The 14,764-nt window shown below is 42.3% G+C and overlaps 1 protein-coding gene across 1 annotated transcript; it reads right to left on the bottom strand.

The window, feature by feature from the left end:
- Positions 1-238: 238 nt before the first annotated feature.
- Positions 239-13,728, bottom strand: LOC118398178 (zinc transporter Slc39a7-like). The gene is made up of 8 exons (XM_035793260.2): positions 13,569-13,728; positions 12,468-12,973; positions 11,515-11,683; positions 11,108-11,182; positions 7,516-7,650; positions 4,831-4,935; positions 2,436-2,632; positions 239-2,186 (listed from the first exon to the last, which is right to left on the bottom strand). The coding sequence occupies exons 2-8, from the start codon at positions 12,966-12,968 to the stop codon at positions 1,932-1,934; spliced, it is 1,437 nt and encodes a 478-aa protein (XP_035649153.2). The 5' UTR covers positions 12,969-12,973; positions 13,569-13,728; the 3' UTR covers positions 239-1,931.
- Between the last annotated feature and the right edge of the window lie 1,036 nt (positions 13,729-14,764).

Raw genomic sequence — 14,764 nt, 5'->3', positions numbered from 1 at the left:
GAAAGGTGGCATCCTATGACGGTGCAATGTTGAAAGTCACTGAGCTCTTCATTAAGGCCATTCTACTGCCAATGTTTGTCTATGGAGATTGCATGGCTGTGTGCTCGATTTTATACACCAGTCAGCGACCTAGGTAGGATTACTGTCTAATCAAGAATTGGATTGCTTGTATTTTTCATATTCTCTTGCATCAATTATATAATGAGAAACAGGTACCCAGTAAAGATCGTGTGAAACATTGTGAGAGAATCTTAAATTGTTTAATGAAAAGTCAAGATAACAAAGTAACAAAAATTCCACCAGTCTCCACCCCCACGCTTAACAAATATCCCATCCACCACTTCAACATTAGTCCTTTACTTGGTCCCTCGGATTAAATAGTGTGATTCCAAATCAAGCCATTGCACCCATCTATAGGCCAATGTTAACTACCTGAAGCATCCAATAAGACCTTTGATGTAAGGTATACAATCGATGAAAACATACGTATCACAGATACCTCGGTAAAGCAGCTTACTATACAGTATTGGCAATACAGTTTCAGACCCACAAGAAAGTCAACAAGGTCCTGTGGATAGGGGCATGGAATCAGGCCAGAGATGCAGTCTTGTACACACAGAATGGTCCAGGGTGAGGGAGTTATTTCTAAACGCATAACAGCTACAGGATTGATTGCCTTAATGAGACAAGGCCTTCTGTATTCGTCAAGAGCGGAGGGAGAGCAAACGCACTCAGTGCAGGTTTGAGTACAGTACGCAATAGAATGTGTGTGAATCCGCTAAAAGAATAAATGTTACAATTCAACAAAACTTGCTGCAGCAGTGGCTTATAAACACTAAACAAAAATGGAAGAGGGTTCATCATTCAGTTGTTCAAAATAAGGGCAAACATCACTTGGTCAAGACATTACAATGAAGTAGGGTTGAAGAAATTAGGTTGAAGGACAGTGTCTACTTCCCCCGAATCCTGTCACTCTGGATAATCGGTTAAGTTTCCACATGGATAGCCCACCCTAAATACATATTACTGTACTTCCACATTATGCAGGTATGAAAACCTTTTAACAAGTATATCTCCCTAGCTAAATGGTCAGTAACTGCTGTGTAATGTAGACATCTAAAACAGCTTAATCTTTCCCAATAAGTCCTATTCAGGAAACGGATGACATTTCAGGACACTTCTGCCCTCATCGATGTCAAGTATCCAAGATGGCTGCTATATGGGGACCTGGTTAAATGGACTATACGTTACACTGTAGTGCTCTTTTAATTTAATTGGAATGTTCCAGTTATATACTAATATACTCTGATCCTAAAAAATCTTGGAAAATGCCCTAACTAACCACTTAACTGTCTAGTTCTATTGTGTTCAATCTGTGATCTCTGCCAGTACAATTAAAGGTAAAATAAACATGACAAATATTTGTGTGTGGAGGCCATTCTTGATTTTTAGTTAACTAAATGGACAGATTCAATGGTTAAACGGCAACTTAAAAATACATGTTTTTGGGTTGCCATTTTGTGACCAGAAAGGGAATGAACTGTGCAATTATAATGGACTACAACGCCGAGTCATCTGCCTTGCTTTTCTAAGTCTCGGTTTGATGACCTATCGGACTTCAACACGGGGACAGTCCTGCTGATGAGGACTTTGTACAGTTCAGAACTTGTTAGTCATAATCCTCCAGTTGGTTGGTGTTGAAATGCAAATCCCTATTCAGGTCCTCTTTGGAACAAATAGTCCAGTCCTGTGAAAGCTCTTTGTCGATCTCTTCTCACCTCTCTCCCGCTCTCCTTTAAACTTCATCAGTCTTTCCTTCCAATCACAACAATGATATAAATCCATCTCTGGTTCAGTCTCTCCTCCTCCCCTCTCCAAATACCTCCATCTCCTTAAGCGCTACCACCCTCTCTTATTGACGACTCAATCTCTCACTCATACTCTGCGATTAGCACCATCATGTAAATTCCAACCAGCATCGCCAGGATCTCCATCACCGATTGGCCCAGACTAGAGCGCCCGACCAGCAGCTCAGGCAGGACCGTCACCGTGGCGATGTACACAAAGCCACCTGCAGTGAATGGCAAGATCCAGGCTGTGGCGGCCGCGCCCACCCCCTCAGCCAATAGGGAGCAGGCTGTGCCGGCAAGAGCCCCCAAGGCTGTCAGGAGCTGTAGACGCATGGCCTGATGGGAAAGAGGAAGTTGTCAATGGACATCTCTACCTACAGAGACTTTCTGATGCAGGTTGTTCAAACAGAAAAGACACACAAGTCTTACAGCTGCCACCATGTGTGAATAGGCTTTGTGTTGTAGTCATGGCAGACAACTGGTACCGAGCATGTTTCAGTACATAGTAGAGCACATTTCCGTTTCTTGTCCGACATCAGTACGTGTAACATCAATTGTTATGAAAAGTTGAAGCTTGTGCATTACCTTCTTCTTGGTGCAGCCAGACTGGACCAGGATGGCAAAGTCGCCAATCTCGTGGGGCACCTCGTGCAGCAGGATGGTGAGAGTGGTGACTGTGCCTACTGCTGGGCCCACCAGGAACGATGCCCCGATGGCCAACCCGTCAGTGAAATTGTGTGTGAAGTCAGCAGCCAGGTTCAGGTAGCCCGATACCTTGATATCTATATTGATAGGGACGTCAAACGTTCAGCACAGAATCTATGGACTCTAGTCTAGAGCGCCTGGTTAAATTGTGCTTAGGAGCATTTGTTAACTCCCTCCATGGTTAAAGCACAAATAAATAGATGTCATTGTTGTAAAAAATGTGAGTGTACTACATTTACAATCATATATTAAAATATTGAATTACTTTGACATATTTATTCATGTTATATTATGCTAATTTCCCTATGGTGGACAAAACATGTTACTACCTTACACAAGCTTGCATTTTCACCACATACAATATAGTGGAATTATATACATCCTTTTTTCTTCAGATAGGTTATATTAATATCAAAATTTACAGTCATCACAAATGTATTAACTGGATTGCTTTAACCTCTTGAATCTAGGGGGCACCATTTTCATTTTTGAAAAAATAACTTCCCCAAAGTAAACGGCTATTTTGTCAGGACAAGATGCTAGAAAATGCATATAATTGACAGCTTAGGATAGAAAACACAAAAGTTTCCAAAACTGTAAAAATATTGTCTGAGTATAACAGAACTGATATTGCAGGCGAAAGCCTGAGAAAAATCCAATCAGGAAGGGACTCTTATTTAGAAAGCTCTGCGTTCCCATGCGTCCCTATTGAGCAGTGAATGAGATATCAACCAGATTCCTTTTTCTATTGCTTCCCTAATGTGTCTAGTGTCACAATACATAGTTTCAGGCTTTTATTTAGAAAAATTAGCCTGAACGTCAACATTGTGTCAGTGGTCAGCTGAAGTCTCTCAGAGTGTTTTGTGCGTAAAGGACAAATTGTTTCTCTCTATCCTACTAAGAAGCCACCAGTCCCGGTTGATATATTATCAAATAGATATTTGAAAAACACCTTGAGGATTGATTATAAACAACGTTTGCCATGTTTCTGTCGATATTATGGAGCTAATTTGGAATAGTTTTCGGTGTTGTAGTGACCGCAATTTCCGGTCGATTTCTCAGCCAAACGAGCTATTTCGCCCACAAAAATAATATTTTTGGAAAGAAATGTGCTATCTAACTGGGAGTCTCGTGAGTGAAAACATCCAAAGCTCAAAGGTAAACAATTTAAATTGATTGCTTTTCTGATTTTCGTGACCAGGTTGGTTGCCTGCTGCTAGCTAGTCATAATGCTATGCTAGGCTATCGATAAACTTACACAAATGCTTGTCTTGCTTTGGCTGTAAAGCATATTTTCAAAATCTGAGATGACAGGGTGATTAACAAAAGGCTAAGCTGTCAATATATTTCACTTGTGATTTCATGAATAGGAATATTTATGTCCGTTGCGTTATGCTAATTAATGACAGTTGATGATTACGCTCCCGGACCCGGGATGGGTCGTATCAAGAGGACAGATTTGGCACCATTGATTTTATGATACGCGCCTGTCAGTCGCAGGACTAATTTTAAAGCTCAAATGGCCCAGAACATTTTGTGGCTCTTTGTATAAAAGTTGATGGCCGCACACCAATACACTAATTTGAGACCGAAACTATCACCTAAACAACCTGGTTAGTGATGACACCCTATGCCAGGGGTCACGATTCGTTGAAGTTAAATAACAAAGCAACTGATTTGTTTCTTCCCCGTACCAGCAGCCTCCCAGAATCTCCAGCCGATATTCTAGAATTTAGATGATTTTGAACCGTGTTAGTTTAAACAGCGCATACACCTAGATTGTATATATTCCAACTTGATATTGATGGAGGTGATTAACAAAACAAACTGGCGTTACACTTACCACTTTGGCAACTGCCTTGAATCAAAATGCAACACTTCTAAATGTAGCTCTAACCCAGGGGTTCCCAAACTTTCACTCGGGGGGCCCCCCTTCAAGCATTGGGGAACATTTCAAATGGTATTGTACTTAATCTGGTAAAAACTGCTGAATGAGTCCAAAAACATGCTGTGTTTGATTTATTTTGATGTACCAGAAATCACCAAAATGTGGTTTCCCTGCTTAATATTGAGATGGGAGAATGGACAATAATCGCAACAGTTAAACGCAATAACAGAGAAACAGGATTGATTTGAGGCCGGTAAATTAAAAATGCTGTCAAAGTGAATATTCTCTTTGAGCAAAATTGGTTTTGATATTTAAAAAAAAAAGCAATTTCAGTAAAGGCAAACTGCCCACTAAGAAATTAAGTGGCAATTAGTCAACTCTTCTTACCTGTAGTTTTCTCCTCCACTCCTTTTGGAGTCTTCTCATCTTTGCCATCTTTCTCATCCTCTTTATTTTCTTCCTCCCCGTCACTCTCCTTTGCCTTAGGAGCAGCTGAAAAAAGACATGTGCATAACTCTTTGGTGTACTGACCATCCCCCTTGATTTAACTAGGCAAGTCAGTTAAGAACAAATTCTTATTTACCAAGACGGCTTAGAAGAGCAGCATCTAATCCCCTGACCATACAGTAGCTCTCGGCAAGAGGGAAATCTCAATGAATCAATTTTCAGACTTCAAAATGGACCCAGAGGTCATGTTACAAAACCAACTAGCTGCTAGCCTAAAGATGTGGCTACATTAGCTAGGTCTAGGGGTCCTAGGTCTAGGGGTCCTAGGTCTAGGGGTCCTAGGTCTAGCTAAGTGGTCTGTAACCTGATTTAACCTGTGAATTTATCTGACGGGACAGAGTATGTGGACCGCGTGGTACGCATGTGCCCAAGAGACAGCCACTTTACCAGGTTCCAGCGCCTGCTCAATCCTGACACACGAGTCGGCTAGCCCAAGCAGATTATCATTTGTTCATGGTGACAAGATAAATATTTACAAAAACGAAAGTACAAAAAGGCCTACACCAAAACTAAAGATAGCATCTCACACTGATTGCAGATCCTTCCTAATTGCTCACACCTGTGTGCTTATCAAGGCTTCACGGCAGAGCTGCTGACCTCTGGGGATGGAGTGTGGGAAGTGGTAGTGTAGTGCAACTATGCTCCTAAGCCCTAAACTGAGAGCGTTGGGTCAGTAACCAAAAGGTCGCTGGTTCTAATACTTGAGCAGACAAGATGAAAAATCTGTCGACATGCCCTTGTGCAAGGCACTTAACCATAATTGGTCCTGTAAGTCACTCTGGATAAGAGCATCTGTTAAATGACTGAAATGTTAATTTAACTACCTAACTTTTCCCATAACAATAGACATGCAATGCATCCAGTTCATTCGGAAAGTATTCAGACCCCTTGACTTTTCCCCACATTTCGTTACGTTAGACTTATTCTAAAATGGATTACATTTTGTCCTCATCAATCTACACACAATACACCATAATGACAAAGTGAAGAGGTTTAGACATTTTTTGCAAATGTATTATATATTTCTTTAAATACCTTATTTACATAAGTATTCAGACCCTTTCCTATGAGACTAAATTGAGCTCAGGTGCATCCTGTTTCCATTGATCATCCTTGACATGTTTCTAGAACTTGATTGGAGTCCATCTGTGGTAAATTCAATTGATTGGACATGATTTGGAAAGGCACACACCTGTCTATGTAAGATCCCAAAGTTGACAGTCCATGTCAGATCAAAAACCAAGCCATGAGGTCAAAGGAATTGTCCGTAGAGCTCAGAGACAGGATTGCGTCGAGGCAAAGATCTGGGAAAGTGTTCAAAAAAAAATATGTGAAGCATCGAAGGTCCCCCAGGAACACTGTGGCCTCCATCGTTGGAAGAAATCTAGAACCACCAAGACTCTTCCTAGAGCTGGCCGCCCGGCCAAACTGAGCAATAGGGGGAGAAGGGCCTAGGTCAAAAGGAGGTGACAAGAACCCGATGGTCAATGACAGAGCTCCAGAGTTCCTCTGGAGGTGGGAGAACCTTCCAGAAGGACAACCATCTCTGCAGCACTCCAACAATCAGGCCTTTAATTGTATAATAGCAAGACGGAAGCCTCTCCTCAGTAAAAGGCACATGACAGCCCGCTTGGAGTATACCAAAAGGCACTTAAAAGACTCTGACCATGAGAAATAAGACTCTCTGGTCTGATGAAATCAAGATTAAACTCTTTGCCTTGAATGTCAAGCATCATCATGTCTGGAGGAAACCTGCCACCATCCCTACGGTGAAGCATGGGTGGCAGCATCATGCTGTGGGGATGTTTTTCAGCGCAGGGACTGGGTGGCTCGTCAGAATCGAGGGAAAGATGAAGGGGGCAAAGTTCCTTGATGAAAACCTGCTCCAGAGCGCTCAGGTCCTCAGACTGAAATTCCCCTTTCAACAGGACAACGACCCTAAACACACAGCCAAGGCAATGCAGGAGTGGCTTAGGGACAAGTCCCTGAATGTCCTTGAGTGGCCCAGCCAGAGCCCAGACTTGAACCCGATCGAACATCTCTGGCGAGACATGAAAATAACTGTGCAGCGACACTCCCCATCCAACCTGACAGAGCTTGAGAGAATCTACAGAGAAGAATGGGAGAAACTCCCCAAATACAGGTGTGCCAAGCTTGTAGCATTCCCCAAAAAGACTTGACGCTGTAATCGCTTCCAAAGGTGCTTCAACAAAGTAAATGGTCTGGATATTTATGTAAATGTGATATTTCCGGGTTGTTGTTTTTTTTTATCATTATGGGGTATTGTCTAGATTGATGGGGTAAAATGTAATCCATTTTAGAATTAGGCTGTAAGGTAACAAAATGTGGAAAGAGTCAAGGGGTCTGAATACTTCCGAATGCACTAAGTGGTCAACAGGAGGAAAGAAATGCATTACACACAGAGAGATCATTTCAAGGCATGAGAGTTATAGTAAAAAAAAGAAGCTCATGTTGAATTGATATAGCAGGAGCACATGCATCAATTCAAATTGGCCTTTTGGTTTTCCCCTGTACTACAAACTCCAATTAAAATCGATTACCTACCGTGAGAGTGTCCATGTCCATTTCCATGTCCATTTCCTTCCTTCAGGAAGCGAACAAATTTTTCCACAACCAGGAAGGCCACAATTCCTCCGAGGACCCACAGCCCTACTGACATCATGTGACCATGGGCGGCACCTACAGGTATGACAAGGAGCACCGTCAGGGACATGCTGTTTGCCAAAATGGGGGCAGGCACCCCCCCCCCCACCCAAAAAAATAAAGAGTAGTAGAGATTTCTTAAAGCATGGAAAATACTGGTATGTGACCATTGGTGATTGACATTCTGCACAATCCAAGATGGTAGCAAGTCAGTCTGTCCGTTTGTATGTGTGGTCCTTGAGATCAGAGATAAGAGTTATGTTTTAATTAGCCTGAACCTGTTTAGAGAAGCAAACACTTTTGATGTGAAGGTGGATACTGTATATAACAACTTTTAATTTTCTTTTTTAAGAGCTCAGTCTCTATTTCACAAAATGTACTTGTACAAAGATTTCTGATTGAGAAGGCCCTTTTTTTCCTGCCTCGGGCCGCTCGTAAACTGTAGCCTACACCTTTCTGGAGGTGGAGCTCGCCAAGTAAGGAGCGTCATGTCTGCGCGCAAGGCCTGCTACACGAGCGCAGGCACACACTGAGGGCTTGGAGCGGAGAAGCGGTTACTGGACTGGAAAACCTGATGCACTGTGGGAAAAAAACCTGTTGTTCTACACAACGGCTACTGGTCGTTGCACACCAGTCCTGAAATACCTCTAAAAACTGGCATTATGTATATGTTACTGTGCCTGCTCTTTACTCAATGCCATCCAGGATTTAATAGTCTGAATGATCAATGGGTGAGTGAATCATCTTCGCCTTACAACTTGCAAACGCTCCGACGAGACCATCATGTCAATACCACCAGGCACTTGGTCGCTCTCTGCAATTGCATTTCTACCACTCTCAAACACAACTTGACCTACACTTGATGGCATACTTCCAACATCTAAAACTATCGAAAGACTCAGCTCGTTTTATTGACAATGGTGCTGGCTTCGCCAAGTCCTCACGCAGTGAGCAACAGATACATTATGCTTTTATTGTTGATCTCTGGTAACGTCACTGAATCCCGCTCAATTAATTCATGTACTTACAAGACCGAATCCCAGAGCACCTAACAAATCAACGCTGATGGACATTATTCTAACGTATACCCCTCACAAATACATATCGACTGGGACATTCTGTAATGTCAATGAAAACTGTGCAATTGCTTGTGTTAGAAATACAAAAATGACCAAAGCCAAACCCCGTTATATTTAAGACAGTTTAATGAGCAAGGGTTCTTACATGATCTGTACCATAATATTGACAGTCTGATTCCCGATGTTGACACTGCCTGGGACTATTTTTATATGAAATTTGTCTCCATTTGTGATAAGCATGCCCCTTTGAAGACATTTAGAATCACTGGAAGGGACAATCCCTGGTTTTCAGATAAATTGGCAGAATTAAGTAGACCGATGTCTCTTGGGCTCAAGCCAGGCATGCGCCTGTTGACTGGGCCTCCTTCAGAGCGCTAAGAAACAAATGCCCAGGATTGATCAGGAAGTCCAAATCAGTTTACTATTTAAATGCAGTCACAGAGAACCTAAACAACCCTACCAAGCTCTGGAAGCTAATCAAATCTGTGTCTGGTTCTAATGTATACACTGGCCTTCCTGACCATTTAATGATGGATTCTAATGAAGTGAAGGATAAAGCCCATATTGTTTTTAACAAGCACTTCATATCGGCTGGTTCAGTTTTTGATAATGGTGGGGCCCAGGCCTCTAATGTAAGCTCTGTTACAGTCAACTATGATATAAGCCATTCTGTGAACCATTTTAACTTTGTGCCTGTTTCTCATGCTGAGGTCTATAAAGCATTAAAGGCAATAGACACTAAATAATCTGCAGGTCCAGACAACCTGGACCCCTACCTCTTAAAGATAGAAGCTGGTATTATCACTGAACCTGTGGCTCACATTTTCAACTTGAGCCTCTTGACCAATTCCATACCCGGCATTTGGAAATCAGCTTATGTCCTCCCGCTGCTAAAGAATGGAGATCGCTCAGAAGCTAATAACTATTGTCCTATCTCCAAACTCCCTATCCTGGCCAAAGTCTATGAATCCCTAGTGAACCCAGTTTTAAAAAATGTCTTAATTGAAAAGAACATGCTGAGCGGGGTTCAGTCTGGCTTTAGATCGGGAGCACAGCACCACAACTGCAGCTATGGCAGCGGCAAATGAAATCATCAATGCACTTGATAAAAAGCAACATTGTGCTGCTCTGTTTGTGGATTTATCAAAGGCCTTTGATTCATTTGACCATGAATTGTTGCTAACTAGACTCAGTAACATTGGTCTCAGGGAAGGGGCAGTAAATTGGTTAAGAAACTAACTTTGAGAACACAATGTGTATATACTGATAATCACAAGTCTGGCTTTCTTGCGATTAATAGAGGTGTGCCCCAGGGTTCCATTTTAACTCCTGTGTTGTTCTCCCTTTTTAATAATGATTTGGGAAATGGGATGCAACCAGCAGTTACATCTATATGCAGATGATAGCCATATATTAATGTGCTCCTTCTCTGGTTCTCGCTGTTGAAGACCTCCAGACTGCTTTTCAGTCACTGCAGGCCTCCCCGCTATAGTCTCAAACTGGTCTTGAATATACAAAAAAACTACATTCATGACCTCTACCAGAGCTCGAACTCTGCCAGAGAAGGTTAGCATTGTCACATCTGGTGGCTTATCCATTGAAAAAGTGTCATCCTACAAATACCTAGGTATATGGTTAGATGACAAGGTGTCCTTTAAAGTTCATATGGATAATCTTGTGAGGAAGCTTAAATTGAAAATGGGTTTTTATTTTCGTAATCAGGCTTGCTTCCCACTTATGCCTAGAAAGAAGCCACTTCTCTCAGTAAATTATTATGGTGACTTGATGTATATGCATGCAGCCTCCTCTGTCTTACAGAGACTGGACTCCATTTATCATGCATCCTTGAGGTTTATTACAAAGCCAAGTCACTCACCCACCATAGCACCTTGGACCAAATGGTAGGTTGGACCACACTTCATATGCACAGAAAGCTACATTTGTATGTGTTCATCTACAAACCCAGTTTGGGTAAACTCCCTCTTTAATGCTGTCGTCTGTTCTCCTTCACCACCAGCAGTTACCATACCCGGTCTGCTAGATGGTTGCTACTTAAAGTCCCCAGGACATTCACAGTATTAGGCAAGACTGCCTTCTCTTCTTCTGCACCAGACGCATGGAATAGTCTACAATCCATGCTTCATCTAGATATGTTAGTGCCACTGAATGAATTGAAAATATTGATGAGACTGTTACGGAGGAGTGTAAATGCTTTTTTTTAGGCTGGATCATGTATTGTTGTATTTTTTAATTCTGTAATGTATTGATGGTTGCTGCCTTCTTGGCCAGGTCTCCCTTGAAAAAGAGACTCTGGGTCTCAATGGGCTTTTCCTGGTTAAATAAAAGGTTTAATAAAATAAAAAATGTAATGGATCAGCTGGTTAATATGATGGTGTTCGTAAATGTAGATATACCATGCGAGTGGCCATGATCCTGTGATTCTTCACTGTCATGTGAGTGGCCGTGTCCCTCGTCTCCATTGTGAGGCACTGTGTAAACAAGCGAGAGATAATAAGAAAGAATTACAATGGATATCAGACTGGCATGACAACATCCTTTTATCTACAAACCAATAAATATTTATTTTTTGGCTCAGTTTAAAGGTTGCATTTCCTTCACTGATTATTCTGTGTAAAGATTAAATCCCAGAATCATACCTAAAAATATTAATTCCATTAATACCAAAAACATTTAATAAACTAGATAGGCAATCAATTGTTTTCACTTAATTAAGAAATCTACCGTAACAACAATAGTTCAGGGGAAAAGGTGTGGAATGCCCTCCCTTCACTTCAAGTAGTTGTGTGATACTGACACTAACCCAGGGCGTGAGGGATGAGGTGTAGGAAGGCATCTCCCAGCAGGCCACCAGAGGCAAAGCTCAGCAGCACCTTCAGAAGGTTCTTGTGCTGGTCTGTATTGGACTGGACTGGGATCAGGAAGAGGATGAAGAAGGGAGCAGCACTGATCAGCAGGGTGGCACCGATGGCCTAATGGTAAGAATAGCAGAGAAAAACAGAGGTCATAAGAGGCCATTTTAAAAGTGTGTGAGCAGGCGTGCTTGTGGGTACTAAAATAATCACACACTTTATAAGGATGGCTGTTTTGAGTTCCAAGGGTATCAAACCAATGTAATCGACTTCATCAAATAAGGAAAGGCTATTCCCTGTCTACAAAAGTACTTACATTCCAACCCATTCAATAATTGAATGCCAAATAAATACATTCCAATTCAGGTCCAATTCAATTGACCATACCTAAATAGTTGACCTGTTGAGTCGTGCTGACCAGGACATTTCTATAATGGTAAAAGTGTCTAACAAACCTAATCCTTTTGAACATGGCAAATAAAAATGTTAACTTTATAACAGAAACGCATTTCGACTGCAGTGAAAATCGACAGAAAGTTATTGCCAGTACACTGCAGTGAGGTTGTCTGGTCCAGTTGTCAAAACCAAATGAGTCAATAGAACTCTAGACAAAACTTAGCAACAGACTCACTGGCAAAGGGAAATGTTTTTGTAGAAAAGTAATAGGCAGCCTGCGTTTGCACTGGGACTCAGTAGGAAAGTCAAGAGGTTGTTTGAATGAACAAGAGGGATACCGACTGACAAAGATGTGACATTTTGCATATGATTTGATACAAGGTAGGCCTTGATCACTAATGGACATCTAAATGTAGCACGGGATCTGGACAAAAATCATGTTTCAAATATCCACAATAACACATTCATGTCCCTTCATGAATGGCTCCAAGGTCTCCACTGACAATACCTGCATCCAGAGCTCCACTATGTCCCTCTTCTCTCCTTCTGCCTCCCTTATCACCCTCTCTCCTCCGTGGGTGTGCCCGTGTCCGCTCTCCTCGTGCTTATGTCCATGGTCATGTGCGTGACCGTGGTGAGACTCCTCAGCTGGGGGCAGGTTGGCCTCAGCACTCCACTTGCTCGCCCCGTGGTGCAGTTTCTGACTGCCATGGGAGTGACCATCGGAACCGCCACCCCCGTGGTGGTCGTGTGCATGCCCATGGTGGTCGTGTGCATGCCCATGGTGGTCGTGTGCATGCCCATGGTGGTCGTGTGCATGCCCATGGTGGTCGTGTGCATGCCCATGGTGGTCGTGTGCATGCCCATGGTGGTCGTGTGCATGCCCATGGTGGTCGTGTGCATGCCCATGGTCATGAGAGTGGCTATGAGCAACAGTTAGCTGGACGGCTAGCAACAGCACTGCTCCCGAGAACAGTGTTAACACTAGCAGACGTCCATGGGCCATCATCTCACCTAGAACAGACATCTATGGTTACATTTGCCTGCCTTAGTACAGCAACACTAGCTTCATATATCAACAGCTTAATTTCATCATGATTGTGGGAAGTTACAGTGGATGGGTTACGCTAACTAGTTATCATATAACACATTTATCAAACATTCCATTGACATCCCATCTGCTAACGTTGCACCTAACAGCATTCCCATGATGGCCTTCTGCTAAGGCAATAGGCCTAACGTTACACTTTTCCATTGACTCCTCGTATAAGACTGACTCAGGAAGAGGGAAAGGGTCCTAAATGGGGAAGTAGCCTTGCTGAGTAACTAACGTAGCTAGATGCCCTTAAAGTGATGGATTGAAAGAGATGCGATTGTTGTACCTAGCAAGTTATCTAACGTTAGCCACTAACTGTCTGGCTAGCAGCTAACCACATAGACAAAGATGGATGTGAATGCGATTAAAGGAATGCAGATGTCGCAGTTTATCTTGCATGCAAAGTGTTGTCGGGATAATTAGCTAAATTAAGTACAATAGCAAACAACGGTTGGCTAACGTTTGCGGTGATGACAACAATGTTGCAGTATAAGCGAATTGCCACACACTCACGTGTCTGCTGTATTTATGCAGCGATGATCGTTAATCAAACAAATTCTTCCAAACAGAGCAAAGGGTCTCAAAGGTGTCTATTCATTCTCAGACGTGGCATTTAGTCAAATCATTAGAAACCTCGCGTGATTTCAGTCGCTGGTGTAAATAAAGAGTTCCTGTCATAATATCGCGAGATTTATGTTTTTGTAATCTCTCATCCGGACTCAAAGATGGTGGATAGATGAAGGCGTCCAACTCAGGCCGTTTACCATTGGTGCACATTGACTGACCCGTATATTGGATGGAGAAAATAAATTAACTTACTCCATGCTTCTGTTATTTGATGAATAGTCTCTCCCTTCTCATATAAAGTTAGGATTCATTATATTTTTAATTTCACCTTTATTTAACCAGGTAGACTAGTTTAGAACACTTTCTCATTTGCAACTGCGACCTGGCCAAGATAAAGCAAAGCAGTTCGACACATACAACAACACAGAGTAACACATGGAATAAACAAACATACAATCAATAATACAATAGAAAAATCTATACACAGCATGTGCAAATGAGGTAGGATAAGAGAGGTAAAGGCAATAAATAGGCTGTGGTGGCGAATTAATTACATTATAGCAATTAGACACTGGAATGGTAGAATGTGCAGAAGATGAATGTGCAAGTAGAGATACTGGGATGCAAAGGAGCAAGATAAATAAATAAATACACTATGGGGATGAGGTAGATTGGAACGGCTATTTACAGATGAGCTATGTACAGGTGCAGTGATCTGTGAGCTGCTCTGATAGCTGGTGCTTAAAGCTAGTAAGAGGTAAGAGTCTCCAGCTTTAGTGATTTTTTCAGTTCGTTCCAGTCATTGGCAGCAGAGAACTGGAAGGAGAGGCGGCTGAAGGAAGAATTGGCTTTGGGGGTGACCAGTGAGATATACCTGCTGGAGCGCGTGCTATGGGTGGGTGCTGCTATGGTAACCAGTGAGCTGAGATAAGGCAGGGCATTACCTAGCAGAGACTTGTAGATGACCTGGAGCCAGTGGATTTGGTGCCTACGGTTGAGACTGTTAAAGAAACTAGATCATATGAGATGGAATTGTGCGTGCATTAGTATAGGCCTGTTGTAACTGTTTTGTGTGTGTAGCATGAGAAGTATTTCCCATTATGTTCTTGGGACACAGCCAAGAGCTGACAAGTGAGACCAAC

The sequence above is a fragment of the Oncorhynchus keta genome, chromosome 19 (assembly GCF_023373465.1).
Source record: "Oncorhynchus keta strain PuntledgeMale-10-30-2019 chromosome 19, Oket_V2, whole genome shotgun sequence".
Classification (NCBI taxonomy): Eukaryota; Metazoa; Chordata; class Actinopteri; order Salmoniformes; family Salmonidae; genus Oncorhynchus; species Oncorhynchus keta.
The sequence above is the reverse complement of the archived record's forward strand: the minus strand, read 5'-3'. Positions and strand labels throughout refer to the sequence as shown.

Excerpts from the sequence above, each read along its gene's own strand:
- LOC118398178 (XM_035793260.2), bottom strand. The coding sequence starts at position 12,968 with ATGATGGCCCATGGACGTCTGCTAGTGTTAACACTGTTCTCGGGAGCA. Across the intron at positions 2,633-4,830 it reads AGTGGAGGAGAAAACTACAG|ATATCAAGGTATCGGGCTAC; the intron begins GTAAGAAGAGTT and ends CTATCAATATAG. Across the intron at positions 2,187-2,435 it reads CTGGCTGCACCAAGAAGAAG|GCCATGCGTCTACAGCTCCT; the intron begins GTAATGCACAAG and ends CTTTCCCATCAG.